Raw genomic sequence first — 19423 nt, 5'->3', positions numbered from 1 at the left:
TGGTAGTTGGGGGTGGGGGTAGGCGTGGGTGGTGCAAAAAACCAAAAAAAAAAAAAAAACTTTTTTTTTCAAAACAAAATTATAATTTTTTTTTTTAGGACGGGGGGTTATGGTGTTGGTGTGTCGGGTGGGGGTAGTGGCATGCACTTGTGGACTTATTTTCCCTACTTTTATTAGGGAAGTTATTTTCCTCATTTTTGAGGAACTTGTTTTCCTAAAGAAAATATTTTTCAAATTTTTTGACTAAAAGAACATGAGAAAATTGGAAAACATTTTTCGAAAAATAAGTGAATTTCTACTTATTTTCTCATGTTCGGTTGGATAGTGGAAAATAAGTGAATTTCTCACTTATTTTCTCATGTTCGGTTAGTTCATAGAAAATATTTTTCGGAAAATACCTACCTAAGCCCCAGCCCCAGCCCCACCCCCTATCACCTGCACCCACCCTTCACCACCCAACAATCACCCTTGAACGCACTACATCTTCACCCACCCCTACCCCATACCACCACCCATCCCAACCCCACCTCACCCACACCACTGCTACCCCCAACCACTCCACTCACCCCCTCCCGATTCTATTTTATATATTTTATTTTACTTTTTTTTAAAAAATCATTAAAAATAAAAAAATTCCTTACCCACAACCACCCAACCCACAACAATTTTACACACAAAATTTTCATGTTTTATAAAAGTAAAACAACCGGGGTTTTGAGGGGGGGGGGGGGGATGGTGTAAAAAAAAAAGTCTATTTGAAAAAAAAAATGTGAAGAGGTGGTGGGGTGTTGGGCTGGTAGAGGGGTAGTGGGTGGGGTGGTGTGCATGGAGTGGTTGGGGTTCGGTCGAGTGTGGTGATTGGTGGAATGTCACTTGTGGACTTGCTTTCCCTAGTTTCATTAGGAAAGTCATTTTCCTCATTTTTAAAGAACTTGTTTTCTAAAGAAAATATTTTCAACGAACATGAGAAAATTGAAAAACCATACCGAACACACCCTAAATGATGTACATCCTTTAAGTTTTTACATATGAAAAGATATATTAGAACTAAAACAATCCAATATTAGGAGTTATTAGTTAACGGAAGAGCATTTATATCTTTGTGATTGGTGGTGCGAAATGTAATTAACATTTTAAATTTAAGAATTCAATAATTAATGAAATTCAATCAACCACTTTATTATAATTTTAATTTTTCCAATGGTGTAGCAGTACGTAGAACAAAAAATCAAAGAGCAAACTCGAGCTTGGCTCGGCTCAACTTGAGCTCGGTGATACTTTGACAAAGCTTAGTTGAGCTCGGCTCGGTATTGAAAGACGGAAATATTGATGAACATCTCTCCCCTTTTAAAATATAATGAAATAATTAATGTTAATAATATACAAAAACTTAAATACATTTATAATAGCTAAAATGCTCAGTCATATTATTAATGCCAAGAGCCTTTTTCTTTTTTGGTCTCTTTATTTATTTGTATTTATACTTATTTAGTGGCTTCAAACTTCTAAACCTTTCCAAATTCTTCATCAATATTCATTGATCTTCTAGATAATATTTTTATATATAATATATGATATGAAAGTATTTCTCTCCCAGTCTCCCTGTATATCTCCTTTTTCATATTTATTTTTAGTTAAATACCATTAAGCAAGCTTAGTGGATAATTTATTAATCAAATAATAAAAAGAAGTCCCACTATCTTCAAGCAACACATAACATTAAAAAAGGGAAAGGGGATCAGGTCATAACAACAAAACCCTAAAATGTAGCTTAACAATCGTATATCTAGTGCTGGGTTTGAGCACTTCTCCACTTCCTAAGTTTTTGGGTTAATCAAAGGCACCACTTCCTTCAAATTCGTTGTCCTTCTAATTCCCACCAAAGAGAATTACAGAAAGCTGAAACATGGGAAAAGAAACTGTTTTTTGGCGCTTACATTTTTTCACAATTTTGGCTCCAAAAGAATTTCAGGATAACCACCATATATATGAGAAAATAAACGAAGAAGTTACATTGGAAAGTGAAGCAGAATTTCTGCACCTGAGCAAGAAGACCAGGTACGTATCATTCCTCCTTTTATCTTTAAACAAGATTAAATTGATAGTTATTTGTGACAATGATATCTTGAATGATTTGTTCATTGATTATTTGTTGAACATCCATTCATCTTGATTTATATTTGTCTCATATAATCAATCTAGAAGCTCGAGAAAATAAATTACTATAAGTTTTTGAAACAGAAAGACTCTACTTTACTGTGTAGACTACAATTTCGTGCAGTGTGTATATTTACCGTTGGTGTGTGGCACATAACGAGTGAAGTATGACATTATTCAAGGCATCTATTGAAATAATTTCTCCTCTGTTTTGTTCATATTGGCGTTTTCCCATCGGGTTTCGAGGGAAGGATTGATTGTGAAAACATGGTATTAAAGTATGTGTTTGGGTCAAATGATTAGAATTCGGGTGGGTAATGACAAATTGAATCCGGATGAATCGAACCGATATCTTTTGAGATGAATATTTTGTAGGTTAATTAAATATTTTGTTGAAACCAATGGGTATTTCTTCACGAGGCTCGATATTTATTAGACCACAGCCTCCTGTTAACACTGTAGCCTATATAAGTTTATGAAAAAGTTTCTGTGCTTTCACATTTGGAAATTTCCTGCATAAATATATCTTTGGTATGTTATACTGATTCTTTAGTACGCTAGTGATGCTTGAAAAATTCAATTAGTAATACAACAAGAAGACATTGAACTCTTCTTAATAAATGACGTGCGTGAGACTTTCCAGCTTCATGATTTATGTTCTTTCTGGATTTTCCTTTAGTTATCAGTGATTTGGTGCTTTTATATAACTACTGATTTGTTAATCCAGTTTACATCTTATGAACATACTAAAATTAGATATTGTGTTTTGTAGAATTTTGCAAATCAATGGCACCAGGAGGACGTATCTTCAAACAAACTACACTTACAGGGAAAACTATTCAAGCTACTCAATCCCCGGATGAATCAAATAACCTTACTCCCGTTGTTAATACAGGTAATACGTTGTATTATATTAGTTAGAATTAAATTATTTAGTTATTGGCCAAATTGGAATAAAAACATTAACCTTTGAAACTTTCATTTATGTTAAACTAGTAAAGAAAGAGATAGACATTAGCTCAGTATTTGAGGATGGTGAGAGTGATATTGGGCAAACGAAGTACTAGGATAAATGAAGTTGATTCAGTTCACTCTAGCGAAAATCATTCAACCACGAATGATTGGAATGATAAGCAAGTTTTTTTTTTTTTTTGGGTCAAATGTGTAAATTTTATTCAACCAAATTGAGCATAATTACCCTACTGGTCCTTTATGACTCCAGGAACCAGTTCAAGGCAAGATTAAAATGAAAACTAAGCTATATTACAAGGATTCCTATCTATAGCTATACAATGCTTTTAAGGATATGCTTGCACAGTATTCAATACTCCTGTCCATTTGTACTGTTTTTGTCCAGCGATAGGCAGTTCCTGTGCAATGTCCTTCAAGATGGTCATGCTATTCCTCCTTTTTTGTTGGAACCTCCGACTATTTATTTTTTTTGGTAACTAACTTTCCATTAATCACCAAGTAGTCATTACAAAGCCATTCTTTCTTTTACTAGATACTAGATATCATGAGATGAAGATATAATAAAGATATTTTTGTTTTAGGAGGAACATTTATAGATATTCAGAAGAAAATTGTGTAGCATGGGAGTGCGGGAGATGAGTGTTAAATAGGAAGATTTCTTTCTTTTACTAGATGTCATGAGACGAACATATAATAAAGATATTTTTGTTCTATTGAGCTAGGAGGAACATTTGTAGATATTCAGAAGAAAAATGTGTAGCATGGGAGTGCGGGAGATGAGTGTTAAATAGGAAGATACAAAATTGTATCTATACTATTGTGGCTGTATTGGCCATTTTCTTTTCTTGCTGAAGGTATGGTGCTAGGTTTGTATTTTTAAAAGGATGAGAAATTGAAAAGATTATAAAGGATAGGTTACACCAAATCCACGCGCCTCCCCTTGAACTAGTTCAAATTAATGGCTTATAGGACACTTCGCTACCCGAATTAGGAGGTTAGGATGAAAACGATAAATGTTGTTGTGCTAATTACTGTTTGCTAGTAAAGGTTTGGATGCATCATCTGAACCTTGTCCTATTTTTTGTACATATTGAGGAAAATAGACAATCTATAGGAGGTGCAAGTATAAAACATGCAATATCAATGTATGATCGTTTCAAATGTATAACAGCGCGACAAGGTTCAAATGAATCATCTTAAATACAAAACATGCAATATCACATTATCAGATTGCTTGAAATTGTGAATTTCTTCCTTGAGACTTTGTCTGAGTTTTTTTAACTCATTGTTCCTTTGGAGTTGGATTGTCCTCATCTATGTAAGCAATTCACATCTTTTGCTTCTTTTTGTTGCTCTTTTACTGTTCCTTTACAATTTCAGTTGTGGCATAGTTGGGGAAACCTATGACGAATACCTTGAGACCAAAAATTGCCTTTGTCTTCAAAACAGCTAGAAATTGAACTAAACCATCCATGACTATTTCTTTTGATAAGCAAAAATTATTGTATTAACAGTAGTGCCAAGTTGGAACTAACCTGTTACAACTAAAGCCTTGTGTATTTTCTGCACAAAGAAGAGAAATTTCAGTATTAAGCTTGTCATCACCTCTTTTATTGTTTGTCTGCACACTCGATCTTTATTAATGAGGCTTAAAAAGTGAGTGAGGTTTAAAAACTTGAAGTAACATTTGCCTGTAGAGTTACCATTCTCAGTTAACATATCCCTTGTTAAGTAACTTTTTGAAGTATCTTTTGGTTGTTTCTCCTTGTATTTTGTATGTGCAAATCATTTATGGTTAGGTGCAGGTCATTTTTCATAGCAAAAAAATGATGGAAGCTTTCCCGTTTCCTAATTCCTTTATACCTTGCCATATATATTCATCAAGAGTTCAGTTTCCAACATGCCAATGAAGTTGTTGCCTTTGGCATCAAGTGAAACTGGACATAATCTTAATGTACTGTGCACTCATTTTCCTTGATACTTGGTAATAGATAAAGCTAATGTACTTTTCTTTCTCCAAGTATTAGATGCACACTGTTAAGGGGGTAAAACGTTTTGTTTTCATGGTGAATGTTATTGAATATTTAAAAGTCTACAAATGTTCTTAAGGTCTTGCCATCTTACTTATGTAGCAGAGGATGTTTGGAAGAGGAGAGAAAAAGATACTATTTTAACATTAGAAGATGCTAAGAATATATATTTGTTTGTAATAGTATCTTGAATTCTTGACGGGACATAGAAAGGAAAAATGTAATTTCTCACTTATCATTTACTCCTCTTTCCTGTAACTTATGTGCATATACTTAATTGTAAGAAGGGCTTTTTTTTAAGCAAAGTCCACTAGGCTTTTTGGGCCTAGGGGTAGTTTTATTAATTTTCTAAAAAGCAAAAAATACCCCAAAGGGAGTGTACAAGTAAGAAGGACTAGGCCTTACCTTACTAATCCTATGATGCAAAAGCCTCTAAACTAAAGGAATGGAGAAAAAATGAACTAGAAATGATCAAATAGGCTATGATCATCACAAATTTTATAAGACACTCTGTGATGATATTACACATGATAATACTAAGATAATGAGAAAATAATACAAGAAAGAGAATAGAGTCAAGGCCCTTGTTCTTTGAACTTGTCAAATCTTCTAATTCTTGTAATTCTATCACCTTGTCTTGTTCTTCTAGCCTTTCCAAAATATCTTGGAACTTCATCAATTTTTCTTGGATCTAGTCGACTTATTTGAAATGGTAGGAACTGCCACTTTTTGTTTTGCTTGCCTCATTGGAATATGCCTTGGGATGAATTCTTCAATCTTTCCGTCCCAACTCCCTTTCGTTGTGTGACTTTTATTTCTGAATTTTCCACTTTGCACCTGTCTAGGTGATATATCACCCTCCCTAGCAGCATTAAAAAAATTCTGTGCAGTAGACTCCTCATCCATATCAATTCTAGCCTCTTCACCAACTGGAATTGCAACTTGCAAATTTCCTTGGGACTCAATTTGCACCACCAGGTTCTGCTGCTTAGCATTGTTCATAGGATCTTGCTGCACGATTTGCTTCTGCTTTGTTCCTGAATTCCTTTTATTCTTTATCTGCAAAGAATTCTGAGTAGATGCATTTCCTTTCCCATCAGACTTTGCTACATTTGCATGTTTGTTAGTACTATTTCTATTTTCATAAACTGCAACTAATGGTCCTATCATTCTCCTTTGCTATGTGTTGTTGCTGAGCTTTGACTTCACTTGCCCTCACCATTTCATTGTCACCTACACCATTTATTTTTGATGCACTTTGCTGTTGTTTGTGACCGAATTTCACTGGAGAATTAACTTGAATTCTGTGCACTGCTGGACTGCTTTCATCAACCAAACCTTGCACCTTAGCACCAGATTGAGCTTCAGTACCAGGTTCTACAACCATATTCTCCTGAACACCAATAAATACATCATCCATGTCCTTGCCAAACATAAGATTAATGGGATCTTCTGATGGTTCTGAATCACCAGTCTGCTCATAATTAACTTTCTCCTCACTATTAATTTGATCCTCCTCTAAATCTTCTTCAAACTGCTCACTCCATGTTTTCCTTTCTTCACCAGTTCCATAAGTAGTAGATGGAACTTCTAAGAAAGCTTGTTTCAAAGTAACAAGCTTCTCCACTACTTGGCATTGATTAATAGGAAATATAGCAGTAGTAATATTTTTCATAGATGGCTTCGTGCTCTTTATTGGAGTGTAAGCTTTGGCATTAACATTAACTTGCTTCTCACCAGCCTTATCAGCTACATGAACTGAATCTGCAACCAGTTGTACAGCAGTTGGACTTTCTGCAACCTCCACAAACTTACCATCATCAACAGCTGCAACAATCAACTGCTTCTCCAATCCAATCTTAGCAACATCATTCACTACTTGATCTGCAGGTGTTATAGCAAATTTTGTCTCCATATTTACCACATCTGCAATCTCGCCTTCTTCCACATTTTCTTCAATCTGATCACTCCACAAATTCCTCTCACCACTAAAACAAGTGGTGGAAGGAACTTCATGGCAAACCTTATTCACAGTGGCCTTCTGCACCTTTGGACTTGAAAAAGAGGCTTCAACCCACTGCTTAGTCTCACCAACATTAACACCAGTTTTTGCATTCTTTTGGGCCTCTGGTGTTGCACTCAGTTGCTTATCAGAATTCTCATTCAGTGGTTTTGCCACTACAGGAAATACTGAGCCATCTGCTACCTTTTGTGAAACTGAATGAACTGGTGCATTAACCAACAGTTTCTGAGTATTTCGAGCAGTATTTGTACCAATCGTACCCTCATGAACTTCCACCAACTGGTTTCCTAATACCTCTACCTTTTCCCTATGAGCATCAGAATCTGCTACAACCAGCTGCCTACCGGTAGCATCATCAGCAATTTCCACTACTGATACCTCATCCTCACCCTCCTTTAGTACTGCAAACTTGTTTTTAGTTTTCACAACATCAAAAATTACTGCAGCAACATGTTTACCTGTATCTTTTCCTCTAGTTTCTGTTGTTTGTAAAGCCATTTGTTTTTGCCTTTTGCTATTAGCAGTTAATTGCTTTTCCAACATTTGTTCTCGCACCTGGTCATCTATATTTTCCACAACCTTGTCTGCTATACCATTTGCACCATGAGCCTGTAAGAAGGGCTTAAAAGTTGAATTGTGTGGTTTTTTTTTTTTTGATAAGACTTGTGTGAAAACGTGTTACAAGACCAACTGAAGGATGAGTTGAAGTATTATGTAACAGTTTCTAACTGGATTGCACTTGAGTGAAATTTATCTGGAGGCGAAATTGCTCATATAAGTTGGTAACGAATTGAAATAAGGTCCCTAAGTTATTGCTTTCTTCTTCCTGTTTCCTTCAGATGATTCCCCTAGGATCAGGAATGGTCATGGCAAGACTAGAGGGAAAGTTCTTGAAAGGATGAGGAAGACTATGGGAAGCAAGATGAAAATTGAGATCCCAGTTGGTAAAGGGAGGCCAACTAAGCCAACTCAATCAGCAAAATTATCCAATGAACTAGGGATAATTGCCAGAAATTTTCTTTCGCTTCCAAACAAGTGGAAGGAACTCACAAGAGAGGACAAAGATGCAGCACTAATTAGATGCCACGTAAGGATTCTATACTCTTGTAATTTTATTACATGGTAGTGATTATAGTGAGTTCTCGTCTTTTGGGTATTGTTGTTACTCATCCATCTATTTATTTGGCAAACTCATCGGCTATATCTATCTCCATCGAAAGCTAGTAGTAAGTTAACTCATGTATCCTTCGCTTACTACGTATGGATCTAGAGTACTCACACTTGACCTACAATCATTTTCTGTGATGTAGTACAAATTTTTTGAACTGCAATTTATTCTTCCCTAAGTTTTTAAAAATAATCTATTTGCATTATCTTTTTTTTTTTTTGGCCTGTTTGTATGAAAAAAGGAAGAGTTTAGTTTAAACTCAATCTCCTTTTCACCAAGAACCTTATGATTACTACTTAAATATGACATAGGCAATTTTATCCATACAAGATATGAATTAAAATTACTTTTAAGGTGAAATCCCCGTTTTCCAGGACATATCAAAGTTTTTCACAACGGGTAATTCTAGCTAGTTCTTTAATATCTAGCATCACACTCTTCCTGTGACCTGCTATTGTCCAGTTTTCCCATATTTTTTTTTAATTCAAACTAGGACTCCTTTGATCATTGATGGGCAAAAATGTACATATTGAGTTTGGCATACCAAACTTGATACATGACCATTAAGATGAAGCTAGTGTAATTTGTCCTAACCCAAAGTTTGAAAAAATGGTCTGCTTCATGGGGGTTCATATCTAATGTGGGATGGTTTAGTGAGTTTGATTCTAAATGATGGAAGGTTCCACCTATCCATATTTTCAAGTCCTTTAACAAAACTAGGGAGAGTAGGAAAAGAGTTGAAGGTATGGTCTTCATTAAAATCATGACTCAAAGCTGCAGGATTGTTTGCTGGTTTATTGGCTTCTCTGAAGCAATGACTAATTAGGAAATCATGCTCTTCAAAAATTCTTTGGATCTCCATAATTTGATTGAGAATTCTCCAGTGAGGTTTCCATTTTCTTTTGATGCACTTAGTAAGCAACATGGAATCTGTTTCTCCCCAGATCCTTGTGAAACCATTCTTGGAGCACCATTGCAATCCATAGAGTAAAGCCACTACCTCAGCAAGGTTGCTGGTGCCAGGCACTATCTTCATATAGTAAGCAAAAATGACCTTTCCTTGGTTGTTTCTGATAATTCCTCCTCCTCCACAATTTCCATTCAAGCAGCTTCCATCTAAATAGAGTTTAATATAAGGGGCCTCGGATTTGTACCAGTTGACTCTAGTGATAGTATGACGTTGTATGGATGCTTTACTGGCTTGGCATAGACAGCTCCAGTTGTTTCCTAGCTTTGCATTTCCAAATTCCTTCTTTGTAACCTGCAAAACAGTGTTCAGGATATTAGTACTAATTCTATAGAATGAAGGTTTTTCGAAATCAAACTTGTTGCTACATCTTGTACTCCACAATTCCCAACAAATTATTTGTGGTAATGTTTTCAAGATATAATCAGCAATAGGATTTTTGTTTTTGATATTCCACCAGTTGAGCAATAGCATTTTTAGATTCATGTTCCTGAATTCAATGCCCAATGGTGTTGCAAAGTAGTCCCACATTTTTCTAGCATGTTCCCCTGCACAAAATAAATGGTCAGTATGTTTTCAAGCTCATTAGTCATATTAGAAGGTTCACAACAATAAAGTCATTGCCAATAATCCATTTGATATTGACTTCAACTTCACTTCTAATACCACAAAAAGCTTTCCAAGAATAAGAACCCCCTTTTGACCATTGCACATTAACAGGATGTTTCCCATTCAGATATATTAGCCGATGTGATGATTAATTATTGTTTTAATATAAAAGGAATTTTGATTGTTCGTGTGTTTCTTCATAACATATCTGTTTTTTAGGAGAAGTTTGTAATTGATTTGGACGAGCATTACGTGAAAGATAGTTGTGAGGATATTTTGAAAAATAGAAGCCGACAATGGCGGTACAAGTTAAAATGGCTATTTGAAAGCGCACGTTCGGAGGAAGAAGCTCGTAAAATTGAAGTGCCAGAGTTGACCCGAGAAAATTGGAATAAGCTTTGTGACATGTGGGCTGATCCAGAGCATAAGGTAATTTATATTCATGTTATTATCCTTGTTGATTAAGCTACATATATTTATATGTTCTTTGTAGAAACGATGCGACATAAACAGGGCCAATCGAAGTAAGCTTAAAACTAATCATTTCATGGGGTCAAAAGCGTTTGTACCGGCTCGTGTTGAACTTGTAAGTTATACCATTTTTGTTCTTTTTTACTAACAATATTTTAGTTCTACTTCATATTAATATTTTATTTTATAGGCTGAAAATGGAGTAGAGCCTGATAGAATCGAGTTCTACAAGAGTACTCATTACTCGACTGAAAAAGGATGGTCATCTCTAGAGGCTGAGACAAACTATGTAAGAAAATTATTATTTTAATACCATATCCATTGCATTTGTCCGGGTAAATATTCTTCAGAAGTTGTGTCTTCCTTCTTTTTGTCTTAGAAATCGAGATTAGCCTTGAATAATTCATAATAAAAATTTCTTGTGATTGAACTTTAAAATAATGAAAATTCTACTTTACAACAGAAAAAACTACTCAAGTCAATTCCCGAGCGAGTTTGGTGAATTCCATTTTACCAAGGAATATTGATTTTGTTATAGTCTTCCCAGAAAACTGATTTCCAATCTAGATGTTGTGTTCGCTGAAAAAATTTGTGTGTTGTGCTGCTATTTGGTAGCGTGATTTTCACTGCAATATAGTTGTATTTACTGCTAGATTTATAATTAATTTAAATAATATTACTATTCTTATGCAGTACACCATGAAAGATTTGAAAGATATATATACTTCGGGAGAGCCAGGAGAGCCTTGCATGACTATTGATCAAATTATGGATACTGTACTTGGTACAAAATCGGGGTACATAAAAGGTCTCGGTTATGGTCCGAAACCTGATACTACCAGAGCCACACAAAGAAGAACAGCAGAGTTAGAAGACTCCCTTAGAAAGACGAAAGAGGAAGCTGCTAGTGCCCAACATGATTTACAGAAACGATTAAATGCAGCTGAAGTTGTGGTAGAAACCCAGCAGTCCAAGATAGAAAACCATCATTCCCGGATAGAAACTCAGCAGGCCCAGATACAAGCATTAAATTCTCAATTGGTTACTTTAGCAGCACGCCAAGAGGAAATGTTTAAAAAAATGCAACATTTTGCTAGCTCATCGCCATCAAGGTTAGAAGTAACACAACTTTACATGATAAGTTCTATTTTTGTTCTTTTATTATATATGCCTCTTATACAACTGTACTCATCAAAACTGGAATAAACATGAAGGAAAGAGTAGTACTCCTCATAAATCTAGCTCGACACTTGAAACATAAAAAGAGTTACTGCTATTAGGAGAAGATATTAGAATTGTTGTTGTTGCAGCAGTCTTTGAGATATTTATTTATCCAGGATAATACTCATTAATTGGTGGTCCTCTTTCATATACTAAACTAGACTTGAAGTTAGGAATAGTTGATTGTTTTCATGATTGCAGATTTGCAGTAATTAGTTTATATGTTCCAGTTAAGCTTCTGCAAACTCGTAGTTTTTTTTTTCGGGTAACTAACATTGTATTATTTACCAAGTAAATCTGTACAACTCAAACAAAAGAAAAAAAAACAATCACTACTGTTAAGAATATTACTATTCTTACTCCACATAACCTGTTTAGTGTTAAGAACAGGTCTCAAAAACCACGAATCTACAAAGCTTGAACCGAGACAATGTAGTATCACATTTGGGAAAAGCAATACTAATAGCAGCTTTCATGTTCCAAAAATTGTTTTGTACCTTCTACTCCAATACTATTTATTCTTCTAATGAAAGCAACAGAGTTGTTCAATGTTTTCATACCCATAATGTTGCTTATGTATTGATGATGTTCCAAATTGATAAACCATTTTGATGAACTCAATTTAGCTTTGGATTGTGCGCTCATAACCATTGAGCTTTGAATTCTTCAACTTCTACACTTTAAATCTAATCTTATTTTTCTTCTCTCTTTTCCACAGGTATTAAATGTGGGAATTGAATCAAGACTGATTGCAAGCTAAGTGTCACCACATTATTAGTATTTTGGAAGAAACCTGCACTATCTGTCTTAGTTTAGGAGTAATATTTCGTATATTTCAGTTGGATTGGTACTTTGGAAGAAATTGCATTGTCTATCTTAGTTTAGGAGTAATATTTAGTATATTTCAGTTGGATTTTCTTGTTAGTAGACATATTTTACTTTTATTTAGGAGTTTGTAATAAGATATGATCTCAGTACAATTTTAGTTGTTAATTATATGATCATGGGTGAATTGTATCATTATCTGGCATGTTTTATTATTTTATTTTCAATTTATAGAATTCTAATTTTAAAAAGTATTACCTACAAAATAATTAAACGTCATTGAATGTCTATAATTAGTGACAAATATTTTGTCATTAAAGGATTAATTTTTGGCGACGACTAAACTAAATTTTTCTAGACAAATATATTTTCGTCACGAAACAAATTATTTCGTCATAAGTTGACTACATTTAGCGACAAAAATAGATTTGTCCCAGTATCCTCCTCCTTGTTGGGTACGAATTAATGTTGTATGTTATGACAATTGTAATTGTCACTAATCATGACAATTTATAGTGACAATTTTGTTTTTTGTCAGCAAAAGCAATACTATTAGAGACGAGATGATAGATTCAACTACAAAATTGTAAACTTTGTTTATAACAACAAATTTGTCACTAATCCCTATACGTTTAGGGACGAAACATTTTTTTGTATATAAAAGGTAGTCTTTACTAACGAAATTACATTATTTCAGCTACAAAATACATATAACTTTTGAGACAATTGATATCGTCACTGAACAAACTAAATAGTTAGTGACAAGGTAGTTTCGTCGGTATTAATAGTCTCTTTAGTGACAAAAACACACTATCAACTACGATAATCTATCCTTTTTATGACAAATATGTTAGTCACAAATACTATGCATTTGGGGACGAAAGGAAGATTTCGTAGTTAATAAACTTTATTTAGCGACGAAACACTAAGTTGTCTTTGTATACTTTTAGCGACCCGCTTTTCGGGACGAATGATTGACGAAATGTTTTTCGTCACACAAGATTTTTGGTGACGAAATATGACTTATAAGTGACGAAATTATTTGTCCCTGATAATCGAATTTGTTGTAGTGATATTTGAGTTTTTTATGTGAAAATATTATTAAACTTTTTTTCAATATATCATTGTTAAATACTTTTAAAATTTATCAAAAATGTAACTAATAGCCTTTCCGTTTTCAATCGAAAAATGAAATCCGAAGTATGGTAGTTAATTAATCAAATTTTACATGCACACAATTTTAACACAAAATTATCTAATAACTTACTATATTAAAAGAGGAACTATATTATTTTTATACATATTCTAAAAATGTTTGAAAAACATTGTATTTAAAGAAATAGAATTTCGATACAGTAATAATACTAGACAATTGCAAAAAGTATATTTTTTACTATTAAAATATTTTGTAAAAAATCGGGTAATATATTTTATATAATTTACGAGTAAGAATTTTTTTCATGTTAAAATTAACTATTTTGTCCTAAATTATATAACATATTAATTATCCGGTATTTTGCAAAATATTTTTGGTAAAAAATAACTTAGCCAATATGAGTTCAATTCAAAGAACTCAAATGAAATTAATTTAACATATGAAAAGATCAATTTGGATCATCAGGGACTTAATTTCAAAAGTTAAATTAGAAGAGCTTTCAATTATTGATTTTTTTTTCCTAAAACAAATCTAATATATAAACTTCCGTTAACATGCGTTTTTATACTTTAATATTTTAGAAGTCTTTCAAAAACTGAAAGAATTACTTTCCGTAGTTTCCTTTCATTCCTTGAATTGGTTAATATACAAAAATATCCTACCTAAAATAGGAGAGTATAAAATATTACAAAATATTCTAACCTAAAATAAGAGATTACAAAATATTTACATAATCTATCACACCCCCGCAGTCGAAACGGGAGGTTTACGAACGCTGAGACTGTCACGAAAATCTTCAAAAAGGACCCGAGGAAGACCTTTAGTGAAAATATCTGCAATCTGATATCGGGACGGGACATGAAGGATTCGAACTTGTCCCCGCGCAACCTTCTCACGCACAAAATGAATGTCCATCTCAATATGTTTGGTGCGTTGATGTTGCACCGGATTACCGGACAGATATATGACACTCACATTGTCACAATATACCAACGTAGCCTTGCGAATCGGACAATGTAGTTCCAATAAAAAGATTGCGAATCCAGCAAGACTCAGAGACAACATTAGCCACACCTCGATACTCTGCTTTAGCGCTAGACCGAGAAAAAGTTGGTTGTCGCTTTGACGACCAAGAAATCAAGTTGTCACCCAAAAATACATAATACCCCGACGTAGAACGACGAGTGTCCGGACAGCCACCCAGTCTGCATCGGTATAGGAGACAAGGTCGGTGATCGATGAGGGGTAGAGATGCAACCCATGGTCAAGAGTGCCCTGAACATACCGCACAATCCACTTAAGAGCATGCATATGATCGTCCCTCTGATTATGCATATGTAAGCACACCTGTTGGACAGCATATGAAATATCTGGTCTCGTGAAAGTGAGATACTGAAGAGCACCTGCGAGACTACGATAATGAGTGGGATCTTCATAAGGAGCACCCAAAGTAACACAGACCTTCGGTTTTTTGTCAACCGGAGTGAGAGAGGGCTTGCAAGATGACATACCCGCGCGATCAATGATTTCCTCGGCATACTTACGTTGAGAGAGGAACCTCCCCCCCTTGTGACGGGTCACAACAATGCCAAGAAAATAATTCAAAGGACCTAAATCCTTCATAGCAAATTCGGAACCAAGCCTATCCATGATGGAACGACGGAGAGCGTCTTAGGATGCAGTGAGTATAATATCATCAACATATTGTAAAATGTATGCCATTTCAGTCCCCGTATGGTAGATGAACAAATAATTATCAGACCTGCTATTAGAGAAGCCAAGGGAAAACACAAAATCTGCAAATCGTCTATACCAAGCACGTGGAGCCTGCTTAAGCCCATAGAGAGACTTACGCAATAGGCAAACATAATCAGGATGTGTGCTATCCCGAAAACCCATAGGTTGATGCATATACACAGTTTCCTTGAGCTCACCGTGAAGAAAAGCATTCTTAACATCCAGTTGATGTATAGGCCAATGATTTGACAACGAAAGACTAAGAATAGTGCGGATAGTTGCCAGTTTCACCACCGGACTGAACGTCTCACCACAGTCAATGCCAACCTGCTAAGTTTTTCCATCACCTACAAGTCGGGCTTTATGCCTCTCAAAATCACCATTAGACTTTTCCTTATGAGTAAAACTCCACATAGAACGAATAACATTAACATTAGGTGGACGGGGGGCCAAATCCCACGTTTTATTCCTAACAAGAGCATCAAATTCATCACTCATAGCCATTTTCCAATTCGGGTCACGAAGAGCGGCCAATGGGTTACGAGGTAGAGGAGATTTCGTAACCGTGGTATGTAAGTTAAACTGACGTTTAGGCTTGACAATACCTCGTTGGCTGCGGGTGACCATGGTGGAACGGGGAGTGGGGATAGGCGGCTGGACAGTAGCAAGGGGACGGGGGCTGGCAGTCGGGCTAGCTGGGGGTGGAAGTCGGTCCAGCTGGGGCTGCCTCACCGTAGGACCAACAGTGGTGACGGGAGGCAGTGGAGGAGCAGTGGTCGGCTGGGCAGCGGGCGGGGAGGGGGCAGGTCTCGATTTTTGGAGGTGATGAAAAATATAAGGGGAGATCCCTTCATCCAAAAAATCGTATGTATGGGGTTGAGGAGTAGGAAAGTTAGCAAAGGGAAACCGAGTCTCATCGAAAACAACATGACGACTAAGGATGATCTTATTTGATGATAAGTCATAGCATTTGTAGCCTCTATGGTTTGATGGGTACCCCAAAAATACAAAAGGTGTAGACCGGGCCTGCAACTTATGAATCGTAGTTGACGGGAAAAGAGGGTAGCACAAACACCCAAAGACCCGAAGGTGAGAGTACATAGGTTCCTTATGATATAGAGCATGGAGGGGAGATTTATGGTTCAATAACTTGCTAGGTAAAATATTGAGTAGGTAAGTTGCCATTTGCAATGCATGATGCCAAAAGGAAGGCGGAAGAGAAGCGTGGGCAAGAAGAGTTCGCACGACATTATTGATAGACCGAATCTTCCTTTCGGCCTTCCCATTTTGTGAGGACGTATGAGGACAAGAAAGACGGAAAGACATCCCATTCGACTCACAAAGACGCCAAAAATCATTATTTTCATATTCTTTCCCATTATGACATTGGACATTTTTTATTTCTCATTCAAAATGCGTTCGGACATGAGCCCGAAATTCTAAAAACTTAGCAAAGACATCAGATTTCCTAGCTAAGGGAAAAGTCCACAAATATTTCGAGAAATCATCAAATAAAAGAACATAATATCGATGACCCATGGAACTTAAGACAGAAGAAGTTCATAAATCACTATGAATAATATCAAAAGGCATACAAGTGTTCAAATTAGACGAAACAAAAGGCAACTTAATATGTTTTCCAAGCACGCAAGAACGACAAATACTAGAGCAACTAGAATTATTACATTCAATGCTTTTATTGATCCTAAGAGAATTCAAAACTGACGCTCCCGGGAGACCCAAACGATCATGCCAAAGAGAAGAAGACAAAGCAGCAAAGATTGATGGAAATTGGCTGTGTTTGTGATGGTGGTGGTGATGGGATATAGATCGCCCCGGTTCTCACATCTCATTAGTGGCATCCCCGTCTGAAAATCCTTCACAGAAAACCCATATGGATCAAAATTAACAGTCACAGAGTTATCAGTAGTGAACTTTCTAACAGAGATTAAGTTTTTAATGAGTTTTAGGGCGTGGAGGACATTTTTCAACGATAAAGGAGGGTTTGGGGGAGGCAAATGAGTATGACCACAACCGTGAATTGGAATTGAATGACCATTACCAACAACAATACCATGATGATGATTGCTCAAATTAGAATAAGACGAGAGATTACCATTCGTGGATGTCACGTGAGATGTGGCACCGGTGTCCATGTACCACTTCTGGTCCGAAGGATTCATAGTCATCGTATGCATTGCTGATTCGATGACCGTGGGAGCATAAGACGGGGCATACATCTGCTGATACGGGGCAGCAGCATACATCTGCTGCGGAGGCTGGGGAGCAGGGCCGAGAATGCCCGGCTGTTTAGCCGAGGGGCCTTGCGAAGACGTCAGCCAAGTTGACGGATACGGGCAAGGTGGCACGGCCCATTGTGGAATCCATCCCCAAGCATAATTTGGAAGCTGCCACGGGTGAGGAGATGGGTGACGCGGCCAGTTTCCTGGAGGTGGCTGGGAATTTCCGCCGCTGTGACCACGGCTGCCGCCACGGCTGCCTTTGCCGCCACTGTTTCCACGGCCAGCGCCGTTCCGACGGCCAGAATTGCGGCCTTTGTTGCTGTTTATTTTTGCCCCTGTTATTCACAGTGGGTCGTCTGCATCGCCTGTTCTCGGTCCTCCAGAACGAGTGAGGAGCGCGCCTCGGTGAAAGGAGGCAATGGTTTGCTGTGACGAATCTGCGTTCCCACACCCTTGAATGCGTCGGTGAGACCCGAAACAAGCTGAAGAACAAGGCGGGAATTGGAAACCGGAGCCCCCACATTTTTTAACTGATCGGAGATGCTCTTGAGCCTTTGACAATACGCAGACGCGTTCGGGAAGTCTTCCATCCACTTGTGGAAAACTCTTGTTCTAGCATAACGACACGGGAGTTTTGATGGTCTTGGAAGATGAAGCGATCCCAGGCTTCCATGGCCGTTGCTCCAGGTTCAAGAATAGTAGTAAGGAGGTCATTCGAAATCGTGGACTAAATCCACTGGAGCACAGTCGCATCAAGGGTCGACCAAAGTTCTTTGTCGTCATCGGAGGGAGGGGCTGCCTGCTTCTCTTTCTCTGGTACGATGATATGGTGTATGACCCTATGGGATTTGGCGTGGATTTTAAACAATTCCGCCCATGTATCGTATTGTGCATTCTCCATTTCAAGAACCATAGGAATGTGATTACGGATGTTGGAGACGGCGAAAGCGGGGTGAAAAGATGATTTGGAGTCGGACATGGTGGCGGAAAAAGGTGGCAGCCGACGGAGCCAGGGCAGCGGAGAGGAGAGAGGAGAGGAAAAAAAAACCCTAGACTACTCATACCATGAAAGAATTATTTTCCGTAGTTTCCTTTCATTCCTTGAATTGGTTAATATACAAAAATATCCTACCTAAAATAAATAGGAGAGTATAAAATATTACAAATTTTCTAACCTAAAATAAGAGATTACAAAATATTTACATAATCTATCAAAAACGTCAAACTGTTGTTACAAGAATAAAGACCCAACAACAATTTAAAAAAAAAATATCTACAAATTGAACTTTTAATGTCGGTTTGGGTCCGGGCTTAGCACGGGCCAAGTGACACTAGTGTATATATTCAAACTGATGTTACAAGAATAAAGGCTCAAGAACAATTTTAAAAAAATATATCTACAAATTGAATTTTTAATGTCGGTTTGGGTCCGGGCTTAGCATGGGCCAAGTGACACTAGTATATATATATATATATATATATATATATATATATATATATATATATATATAGATATATGTAAAAATATACTAAAATCTCAACATATATTAAATGTGAACTCATAATTATAATAATAGTACAATGAATTCAATGATAAAATCATAATAGTTGTACTCGTTAAATTTAAATTTTGAATCCGCTCTAAATACAAAGAGGGGTGTCTCGGATCAACCACCATCTTGAGGCTGTGTCAAGAATATTGCATGTGTAATCTATTTTGTTTAATATTCGTGTTTACATAGCAATGAAGTTTACTTCAACAATGATGATCAGCTAGATTCTAGATAAACAACCTGCCAATTCGTCTATGTCTAATAGAGCAATTTAAGGAAACATATCAATGT

The 19423-nt window shown here is 36.4% G+C and overlaps 1 protein-coding gene across 2 annotated transcripts; it reads left to right on the top strand.

Annotated features, from left to right (window-relative positions):
• The first annotated feature begins 1703 nt into the window (after window positions 1-1703).
• Window positions 1704-12638, top strand: LOC132636498 (uncharacterized). 2 transcript variants are annotated; one of them, XM_060353394.1, is made up of 8 exons: window positions 1704-2058; window positions 2930-3052; window positions 8022-8269; window positions 10152-10355; window positions 10420-10512; window positions 10588-10686; window positions 11091-11509; window positions 12337-12638. In XM_060353394.1, the coding sequence occupies exons 2-8, from the start codon at window positions 2944-2946 to the stop codon at window positions 12341-12343; spliced, it is 1179 nt and encodes a 392-aa protein (XP_060209377.1). In that variant the 5' UTR covers window positions 1704-2058; window positions 2930-2943; the 3' UTR covers window positions 12344-12638. The 2 variants fall into 2 exon arrangements, with proteins under 2 accessions (XP_060209377.1, XP_060209376.1); XM_060353393.1 differs by having other exon boundaries at window positions 1705-2058; window positions 10146-10355.
• The last annotated feature ends 6785 nt before the right edge of the window (window positions 12639-19423 follow it).

The sequence above is a fragment of the Lycium barbarum genome, chromosome 4 (assembly GCF_019175385.1).
Source record: "Lycium barbarum isolate Lr01 chromosome 4, ASM1917538v2, whole genome shotgun sequence".
Lineage (NCBI taxonomy): Eukaryota > Viridiplantae > Streptophyta > Magnoliopsida > Solanales > Solanaceae > Lycium > Lycium barbarum.
This window is presented reverse-complemented; position numbering and strand designations above follow the sequence as displayed.